The 11,135-nt window shown below is 32.3% G+C and overlaps 1 protein-coding gene across 1 annotated transcript; it reads right to left on the bottom strand.

Annotated features, from left to right (window-relative positions):
- Positions 1 to 417: 417 nt before the first annotated feature.
- On the bottom strand, positions 418 to 4,534 carry LOC140833397 (IQ domain-containing protein IQM2-like). The gene is made up of 8 exons (XM_073197745.1): positions 4,388 to 4,534; positions 3,232 to 3,784; positions 3,076 to 3,141; positions 2,900 to 2,988; positions 2,717 to 2,807; positions 1,664 to 1,903; positions 1,455 to 1,556; positions 418 to 1,373 (listed from the first exon to the last, which is right to left on the bottom strand). Exons 2-8 carry the CDS (start codon positions 3,745 to 3,747, stop codon positions 681 to 683), a joined length of 1,797 nt encoding a protein of 598 aa, XP_073053846.1. The 5' UTR covers positions 3,748 to 3,784; positions 4,388 to 4,534; the 3' UTR covers positions 418 to 680.
- Between the last annotated feature and the right edge of the window lie 6,601 nt (positions 4,535 to 11,135).

Below are 11,135 nucleotides of genomic sequence, written 5' to 3'. Positions count from 1 at the left end.
TTCCATTTTATACATGTTGAGTCTTTAGACTCACTAGAATTGATCGATGCAGGTGAGGATGAATTTAAGGAGACAAGGGGTGAGGGCCAATTAGCTGGTTTGGACTGAGCAGGAGACTAAACCCGTGGACCGCCATATTTTAAGAATTTACGCAATGTTCAAATACTCTGATTTTATGTTACTATCATGATGTTTAGACAAATGCTTTAATAAAATTTTAAATTTCGAACGTTGGGTTGCAAATACTTTTGAGAACGGATTATGAGTGATCACATTTTGAAAGTTTATTCTATATTTAAGAAAATTTTTATTTTTCTGCAAATTTCAAGTAGTTCAAAGTACGGTACGTTACATTTTTCCTACAAAATGTAGCACAAAAACGATCTTCAAAACAAAAAATGCATCTTTCCATTAACATACAGTGGCTATGATAACCCATTAAACTTTAATAGTCATCTTCACCTTGCTTCTGGACAAGATAGGAGTTATATATACATGGTTAAATACAAGAATAGGCTCGGCATTCCTAAACTATCTTTTCTATGAACAAATAGAAAAGAAAGAATGAATGAACCAAAGAATAAGCTCTATAACTTTTGGGTGCGTTGGGGCAATAATTTCACAATGAAAAATAATATGGGAAAGCTGATTTTTTCCTGAACCACACTACCATATACGGTTTAGCAACTAGAGTCAGCAGGACCCTTTACAGGTAAGGACTGTGTGCTCAAACAATGGTTGTCACTACGAGAAAGAATGCTACATGTTGGTGTAGATGCCCTCAAACATAAATCAAATCTTACGCCTCGTTCACCTCTTGGGGACAAATTTACATGCTCTAAAGCATGAGATTGGAGCTTGGATGGGTAGCCTCTCAAGCATCCGATTCTAGGTCCAGCTCCGGTACTCCACTTGCAAGATAATTGCTTCCCAAGTTGGTAGGACTTTACTTCTCTGTGTGAGTTTATTCTTTGCGAAATGGTTTGCTCGGGAACGACCCCTTCTTTTGCTAGATGATGATCTTCTGATGCGTTAGCCTTTGCAAGATTGCTGTTGAATTGCTCTTCTGATTCTTTATTTCCATCAATAGGTGATTCTAGTTGAAAATTACCAGTATTTGACTGGGTGGTTTCGGTATTTCTCTTGAAAGTCTCTATCAAGACGTGTTTGTTTGGGATCAAAAGAGTGGTCGGTTTCCTAATCAAGGCACGAGATGTACTAGTTATCTCCTTTTCACTTGAAATATTCTTGTAACTAGAGCATTTCATATGTTCTCGTTCATCCAAGTCATCTTCAGAAGAGTTACTTTTTACGTCTAATACATCTCCCTTCTTTCCTACAGAATCTTCTTCCTCGTCATCTGTAGAATCAAGCTGCATATCATGATATTAAGATTATATACAGGATTATAATTTCCAATCATGGAACAAGAAACAAAAAAGGTAAGATTTTACCTTAACATCAGTGAGATCAACGTTGCTCTCCCTGAGAAATGATATGAAGTCAAGGAAATTTTCGGGGGTTGGACGATAATGACCACTGTGGGGCCAGATGGCCTATCGAAATACAATGAGAAAACATGGTAATTAATAAACACAAAACAATTAAAAACTGGAAAACGAGAATTGTTGTTATTCATGAAGGTTACATGATAGAAAGGTACCTTTAAGATGCCTCTTTCAGCAACTATTCTCCCAGCTGCCAATGTAGCTCCTCCAGCCAAGAAACTCGAGTGCTGAAATGAGCCCTTCTTTTTCTTCCCTACATATAAGATCCTCGAGGTACTGAGCACAAATATCCACTTTGCACCAGTTGATTCTCGAGTGGTATCAAGAAGCTCTCTGGTTTCCCTATGTAAGAGATATCCATCCTCCACTGCAACTTCATAAGCCTTTCTTTCCATCTGCAGCATAAGATTAACAACACTATCGTTACATGTATTCTGATCTTTAAAAACCACAAAAATATTTCATTTATGAATTTATTTGCCAGCAGAAACAATAATCAAATGGTTGTCTCATGCTACTCTTAAATGGAACTATGACAATTTAGAGAACATAGCTTTTGACCATATGAACAACTAAGAAAATTCCATATTTTAGGGAGAAACGCCATTAACAAAATCTAGGTTTCCCTAATCTGCAAAATAATTATTTAGATTTGAATCTGTTTCCTAGCAAACCACAAACACTGTAGATTACACATGTCACGTGAGTCGAGTACTAAGTTGTTCTACCATTTTCTTGTCTCGACCAATTGTTCATATTCTTGATTTCTTTCAATTCAGGTATTCTCCAGCTCGGACAACCCATAGATTAGTTTTTTTCTCATTGAGTTATAGATCTTACCTGAAGATTGATTTCCCAACTCCTCGATTGAGCGGATTAAACAAAATGGGTTTGCTGATATGAAATTCCTGGATGTTTTTCCAACTACATAATGCTCAGCTGCTCAGCAATGACACTCTTAGAACTTTTGGACACAGTATCACAAAATTTCATGCCCTTACAAAAGGTGATCATTGTCTTCTAAATTAAGAGCAATTAATAGAGTTTTATATCCCTGAGCATTGTATCATAGATATATCTGTTGAGAACCAACTTATTTAAATTCCGTGCTGTGTTGCGTCTATTTCACTAGATTTCTACTACTGTTTAAAAGTTCAACACAGGATGCTCTGTCAAAATTAAAAAATTTAAGAAGATTAAGGACTCACCGGACCAAGATACTTAATACACTGTTGCTGAAGCTTTAACCGAGGGCACTTCTCGATAAGATTGAGCTCCTTTCCTTCTCCAATGTCTAGCCTGAAGAACTTAAATGGTTTACACAATATATCCAAGAACATTGAAGGCGAGCCTGTTGAATAATAGTTTCTGGAAGTTTAAATTATAACTACCAGTAGAAGAAAGGCTCTTTGCTTTGAGAATTCAACCACTTCACATAATAAAAATGTAGATTGTGCCCATAGCGGTGCCTTGGATCAATCTGCTCGATACCAATTCAGTTAAATCAGCAAATATTTTAGTTTACTTTAAGATTTTAAAAGGCAGAGGAGAACAATGATTCACTTACAGCTTCAAGCCAATGCTGTAAAGCAAGTTTCTGAGCTTTCCCATTCTTTGACAAGCCTTTTCCAACCTGGAATCAGTAAGATATATCGCATAAGTTTATCGATTAAAATTAGAAAAAATATACTTTGTTGACGCTTATATTTTCATCGAAGCTTACCTTGGCAGCCCTTGTTCTTGCTCTTGACCACCGTGAAATAGCAGTCTCATGTTTCTCAAGATCAAAGAAAGAAACCGAACTGTGCTTAAGTTCTGCAAAATCTAATACCTTCCACCAACTTTGCTCCACAAGAACTGCACAATCTGCCAACTTTCTTCTCGTGCGGAAGCTCTTGTAAACCTTCTGTAACTTTACAGCAGCATCATGTGTGGGGCTGCTTGGATCCTTGAGCGACGAATTCTTTCGACATAAATCTAAATCGTCTCCTGGAACTTTTGTATATATCATTGTTTGTGTACTCTTTGACATATTTTTAAAAGATCCATCCAACAAAAGTTCCCCAGAGCCAAATGATGGCAATACTTTATGTTCAAGGATTTTGTCCTCGAAACTTATAGCTCGGATGGGATTCTTCTCAGCATCGTCCCCAAAGTTGATCAATTTTCCTATGACCGATTGGATACCATTCTCTAGATCACAATATATGGCAAGCGGGCATGACCAAGATACCCCCATGCAATTTCTTGAGACAAACAAAACTTCTTCAATAGTGCTGCATTCAAGGAATCGACATAAACATAGAAGCCTAATTACTTTATGCATCATTCTATACTAAACTTCATATAAATCACATACAAAGAACAATTACAACAAAAACCAATAACTATGATCATCACCTTGTTATTAAAAATGAAAAGAAAAAATGTACACCAAAACTAGATAATAAAGCATGGAAGATATTCACCAAAATCAGCAGCTTTTCACAACCAGTTTCAATCCATTATTTTCTCTAATCCGGTCAAGAAGCTTAACCATGCCAACAAGCGAAGAGTATAAGGTGGTAACGGTTCAACCCAAATATTTTAAACCATACGGCAGCTCAAAAAACACGTTTTGATTGTTTTACTAACAACAACTATTATTGCACCAACAACAAACTATTCAAAGGAATGACATTCAAAGACACCAAACGAATCCAACAATACCAACGGCAAAACACCCAGAAAATATATACCAGTGAACATAAAAATCTCCCAATATCTCATCAAACGTAGACATTTAATTTAACATCAAACAAGGAGACGGCCTGGGTGAAAGTAATCCTTAAAACATAGAGAAGCTGAGGAAAACAAATCAAAGATTCAGGAATTTATACCGCGATGCGAATCTTTGCTAGAAATCCTGAATGGACGAAAATTTTATTGACGAGAAATTCATGGATTATATTTCAAATTTGTAGACGAATGTGGGAAGAAGATCAAATTAAATAACGTATTGTATTTTGCATTGAATGCTAGTTATATAGAGAGATGGCTGTGGCATATGGGAGACAGAGTTGCAGAGAGAGAAACATGAAAGTGAGTGAGAACTACGTGGAATTTTCTTTTTTCCTTTTTTTTACTTTTTCTATTTCTATTTTTTTTTAAAAAAACAGATTATATTTATTATTTTAAATATTTATCCATGTGAAGAAATAAATTTCAAAGCAATTTTCTAGATTTTTAGGTTAAAAAAAAAATTGGATTTTAATGGGTACTTTATATGTTAAAACTTGTTGGATCTGTCAAACGATGATTTAACTTGGATGAAAAATTGAATAAGAAGTGGAAGAAGATATGATTTTATTTGTAACATATTTTGTTTCTTCTGAAAATATATATGAAAAATATTTTCAGAATTTTAGAAAAAATTTCACCAATATGTCAAAGACATATGAGATCTAACTTTAATTAATAATATAAATAGATATTGTAAAATCCATAAAGAAAATACATAAATACCAACTATCTTGGATTTGTAAAGTCTCTATCTTTTAAATATTGACTTCTACATATTTGTGTGTGTGTGTGTTTGTGAGAAAGGTGAGTGTGTGTGTGTGTGTGTTGTGTGAAAGGTATTAAAGGCCAATATAATTTACACCATATCCTCTATATATGTGTGTGTGTGTTTGTGTGTGTGTGTGTGTGTGAAAGGTATTAAAGGCCAATATAATTTGCACCGTATCCTCGTTGACTTTTACATTTTTATACACATTTTTTTTCAAAATAAAATAAAGATTTAAAATTAATTAAATTTCTAAATTTGACCAATAGGAGCTTCTGTCACACGTATTAACTAATGACTAATGAATGCGTGAAAGCGCAGCAAAAATACGTTATGTGAAAGGCTTCTAACTAGTGGGACATTTATTAATCAAATTAATGTTGTTATCTATTTGTAAAATGAGTAAGTCTTTTTTGTGAGATGGTCTAACGAATTTTTATCTGTGAGACGAATCAATCTTATTGATATTCACAATAAAAAAATAATATTCTTAATATAAAAAAGTAATATTTTTTTATGGATGACCCAAATAAAATATATGTCTCATAAAATACGACCTACGAGACCGTCTCACACAAATTTTTGTCATTTAAAATTTTCCAAGGGACTCAAAGTTTCGAATTATATAGAATAATAACCTATGGCATTGGATGAGAACGAAGTCTGAAAAGTGTTTTAAAATCTTGAACATATATTATTATATGTAAGTATTTTCAGATGTATGCGTGCTTAATATTTGAAAACACGGTGACTTATTAACTATGAGGGTTTTCAATTATCTCGTGATTTTTCGAGGAAAGTGTATGTGATTAACCTTAAATCAGATTCAAAATATTCATTGAACAATGCAAATTAAGTAATAAAATATAAATAAAATGTTCAAATAATTAAAATTTAATTATTATTTTACTCGCACATGTTTCTCAATATTTTGGAAAAAGTAATTATGATCTTATTTTTAAATTTTAGTAAGTAATTTTTAGGCTTTTTCTTATTAAATATTACACGACATTCAAATTTGTATCCAATTATCATTTATTTTTTATTCACTTTAATAGCTAAATTTCACGGCAGGTATTGGAAACTAAGCCCGACTTTGAAGTATACTTTTCAAACTCCACTTCAACCATGGTCAAAAGAATTGGCCCATTGAACAGATCAACATCTTAGCTTACATCTTAAGCTTTTGATTAACCCTCAATCAAGATTTATAAAAGTGAGATTTGGAAACAATATCTATATACACATAAATAATTACATGTATTGTTAGTATCGGGATTAGGCATGCACCGGTTCGGGCCGGAACTGGATCCGGTATGGAAGAACGGGACCCGAAACCATATACAATCCGTTGGTTTGTGGGTTGAACCGGTTCAGCATTTTCTGAACCGGCTCAACCAGTTCCGGGTCCGGTTTCGAACTGGTTCGGGACCGTATCTGGAACCGACCCGGAACCGGACCCAAAATCTGGAATCCGAATTTTTTAAAAATAAAAAATAAAAAAAGGCCTTTGTGCCAACGGCTGCTGCACATTTCAATGGCTACTGAAATGTGCAATTTTTTTTTCAATTTGGCCCCCAAATTGTAAATATAATTTTTTTAACCCCAAAAATCACCTATAAATACAAGTCATTTTTTATATTTCACATATCAATTTTCTCTCAACTTTTCAATTCTCTACAAGCAATATCTTTCTTTTCTATCATTTCTCCAAATATATTCAATAATTGTGTTATAAATTTATCTATAATCAGTATTATTTTATTGTTATTTAAAAATCATTATCATTACGATAGGTGTCAAGTGGAAGTGCAGTGATGGATTTGCCAATTAATCACGAAATGTGATGGTTCTTTGCTTTTTTATCAATCTCTAATTCTGATCTTAATGCATTTACCCCGGCGAACCTAGGGTATATCTTTTAGACCATGACCAATGCCCCAGTAATGTTCCTCACCAACGATCCGAGGTTGAATCTTTGGTATTGAAAAAGTAGGAAATAGGATAATCGCCGAATTGCTCCACATATAGTTCCGCGAACCACATTTTCGAGGGAACACTTAAACGTGTTATCAGCTTTAGATTAGAAGCATATTTCCCTCAGTATGTGAGAACACTTTCGAGTAGCTTTAAGAGATCAGTTCTCTCTAATCAAATAAACGTGTTATCAGCTTTAGATTAGAAGCATATTTCTCTCAGTGTGTGTTATATACACATATATAAATAAACATTTTAGTTTACTAAACATGTAAGATCTTGACTAACTAACTCTTAATAAAAGATTATTTAAAGTTTGAATAATGGCCACCCATTTTATCTATTGACTTGGAACTTGATGATGTATAATTTTATGGCATAATTAATATATGGTTTGGTGTAAATTGATAGTACCTTCCCCTACGTATCTGATAATGATAGAATGAAAATACATGGGTCAACACTATTGGAAACTTCCATGCAATTTTTGTGGGAGGTGCGGTGCACTAGTTCACTGGAGAATTAATAAACAAATGGGTGATATTACGTAATACCGACAAAGATGCAGCTAAGGAGTCCAAGGTGTCATGTCCTTTAAGTCAAACTGGCTGCCTACCTGTTATTATCACTCATTGGCCGAGTTAGAGGTAATTATTCGTCTTTTCAAACTTGAAATAAATTGAAATTTATGTACATAAAGTTCAGACTCCATCGAGTAATCAACTTTATTCTCGAGCTCGACTCGTTGATTGTAATCCTGAGATTGTGATACATAGATTTTCCTCGTCCGATATAAGATCGTTTGCCGATCACACGCTTATCACTCTATAAGTATCAGTTATTCGAACTCAAAACGATCGAAAAATAAAATTGAGTCATTTTATTACTCGTATACATAATTATAAGTATATACATATATTTTATATAGCTACTCATGTATTAGACACAAGTTAATACTCGATTTTGACTCAAATTCGATCAAATCAAGTTCCATTCAAGTTTTTACCAAGTCATTTATAAATTACTTTCACCCCTTAAGTTAGACTAGCTTTCATTTCTTCCCAACTATCATACTGGATTTAGAATATATTTAATCTCCTATTAATTTAATTTTTATGTACAAAAAATACCTACTGAATAATCATATTATGTCCCAAATCTCAAGCAAATATAAGTGATATCATATTGACAAAAACTTGTGTGAGACGATCTCATGGGTCATATTTGTGAGACGGATATCTTATTTGGATCATCCATGAAAAAGTATTACTTTTTATGCTAAGAGTATTATTTTTTATTGTGAATATAGGTAGGGTTGACCCGTCTCACAGATTAAGATCCGTGAGACAGTTTCACATGAGACTCACTCTATCATATTTTATGTATAATACTGGAAGACACACATTGTTTATACAACTTTTAATAGATGTGACAAAAATTCCACCGCAACACGCTTTCATCTTGCAATACAAACGTGTGTATATATATAGTATATATATATATATATATATATATCTATCTCACAATATATACGTATTTATATATATATATATACGTATATATATATATATATATATATCGGAGAGTGATGGTAAAAGAGAGAAAAGTACAATATGGTACAACTATAGAGAGAGTCAGCGCTTGATAGGGATCGTGCTATGCTATCTTAATTCGTACACTTCAGAACACTGTCGATCATCAAAAGTCAAGAAACTTTGACTTTTTATATTCTTTTATTTTTATATGGAAAAAAATAAAAATAATTTATGAGTTCTGCAAATAAAATAAAGATAATTTTATTATCATTTTTTCTTCCCCACGCCATGACTACTTGGTTTCCCATTTTTTCCTTGTGATTTTCAGTTGAAACTTTTGATCTAGTTACTTTTGTGTCTACATGACCTTTTTTTTTTCTCTAAGATGAGATATAGAAATATATAAAAAATCGTTAAAAACAAATTCAAAAGATGTATCATTACTTAAATAAAGATAACTTTTTATAAAGTTTTATAAATAAAAATATTTATCATTAGATGATGCAGCAAACATAATTTCTCCGACTCATTGTGTGAATATGATCGATCTTGTTATAATTTCGTTGTTTTAAACTTTGCAACTTTTTTCTTGAGAATCAAACTATATCTGACATATTCATATACGAGAAAACAAAAATACGAGCATATGTTCACTTGACATTTAATGAATGAAATAAATAAACTTTATCATTAAATGTAACTAAACACAACCAATAAGTTGAACTCTAAATACAATCACCAGTAGGGGTGTTCAAACTTCGGATAAAATCGAAAAAACCGAAAATTCAAACCGAAAAAACTGAACACCGAACCGAACCGAATGCCGAATTTTGTAATTCGGATATAAATGTTAAAATCGAAGTTTATTTGGTTCGGTTTTGGATTATATATGTCAAAACCGAAAAAACCAAAATTTCATTAAATTAATAATTTTTTTATATTTTTATTTACATTATATATTTTGATATGATATTTAGTGAATGAAAAACTATTTTGAACAATTTTTAGTTGATTGTTGTTTGTTTAATTAATTTAGACCTTATATTTAAATATTTTACTAAGAAAACATATAGAAAGTTAAAATATTATATTTTACAATATATTTATATTATTAATTTAAGTAATTATACCAAAACCGAAATAAACGACCGAAATAACCGAACCGTTTTGGTAGAAAACCGAACCGAAACGAAGAAAAATGGTTCAGATTCGGATTATATATTTCTAAAATCGAAAAAACGAAATAAAAAACCGAAAACCGAACCGACCGATGAACACCCCTAGTCACCAGTGAAAAACAAAATCAGCGGAAATTGACAAAAAGCCATCTTTTCTTATCATCAAATATGATAACACATCTTCGGTTGAGTCATTCAATCCACTTATAATCAAATATCATAAATAAAAATATTTACCATAATTTAGATACGTATTTCTCATCTCAAGACAACTAGCTTTTTTAAAGAATCCTTTCGGTTTGCTCCATATAATTCAATTTTTAGGAAGAACATTGTACTGAAAACTAAACCTATGTAAGGGTAAATGAGGACTGAAAACTAAACGTATATATCCAACACCACAATCCTTCTATACCACCACCAGTGGCGGAGCCAGAAAATATAGCTCTGCTTTTAAATTGATTTATCTAGGCTAATATCATATTATTGCAAAATTATACAAAATTTACATATAAATTTTTTTAAAAAAAAAATTGGGCCATCCAGACTAAAGCCCGGATATAATTGTATGTACCTCTGCCTTTGTATACCACCACAAACTAAACTGAAACGCAAGACCCAAGTCATCATCTGTGGAACACAAGACTCTTACTAGTGTAAATTAGCATATTGCGACGTCAAATATGCATAAGAAAATATGCTACTTTGATTGATATTTTAGGGTTTAAGAATTAGAAAAGTTAAATTAGATGATTACGGGAGATGTCGATTTTGACCAAAAAAAGGTTACTTTGATAGAGAATTTTGGGTTTAGGCTTTAGACAAGTTAAATTAGCGGAGTTTCGGCAATGACAGATCTAGACTACTAATTGAGATTTTAAGAAGAATATAAATTTATAGATATGAACATTTTTATTTGATATGCAGAAAAATGGTCTCATCAAGACAAGTTAATTATTCCCTACAGAAATCCCTAGAGGATTAATTTATTTTGGAGATGTTAACCTTCATGTTTATTCAGGAAAATCACAAAGATGTTTTAAGACTTCAAAACCATATAATCTTGACAAGTCTCAAAAGACTTTGCTAAAATTTAATATGGAATGTCCAACCAAATGATTCCATTAAAAAGTCATAGTCCTAAATGTCTTGGCTTATTATTTCAGCCAAACAAATCTTTCTTCCCAACCAACACGTGAAGGCGTTTCAAAAAACTTTTCATATTATATCGTTAACCAAAAGAAGGTCACATGAATCAACTACCATTAGACCATAATGGTTGAAGTAATTAAAATAAAAAAAATCCTTTTTACAAAAGTTTTAAAAACCCTTCCTAAAGCTCTAGAATCAGCTAAACACTGAAAATAGATATCCAAAGAGTCATGATAAA

Source organism: Primulina eburnea, chromosome 6 (assembly GCF_022965805.1).
Source record: "Primulina eburnea isolate SZY01 chromosome 6, ASM2296580v1, whole genome shotgun sequence".
NCBI classification, from domain to species: domain Eukaryota; kingdom Viridiplantae; phylum Streptophyta; class Magnoliopsida; order Lamiales; family Gesneriaceae; genus Primulina; species Primulina eburnea.
Note: the sequence above shows the minus strand (reverse complement) of the source record. Positions and strands in the feature narration are given on the sequence as shown.

Bases quoted from the DNA above. Each gene is read 5' to 3' on its own strand.
- LOC140833397 (XM_073197745.1), bottom strand. From the start codon at position 3,747: ATGGGGGTATCTTGGTCATGCCCGCTTGCCATATATTGTGATCTAGAG. The intron at 2,989-3,075 runs GTAAGTGAATCA...GGTATCGAGCAG, and splicing joins TACAGCATTGGCTTGAAGCT to ATTGATCCAAGGCACCGCTA. The intron at 1,904-2,716 runs GTGAGTCCTTAA...CTTATGCTGCAG, and splicing joins GTATTAAGTATCTTGGTCCG to ATGGAAAGAAAGGCTTATGA.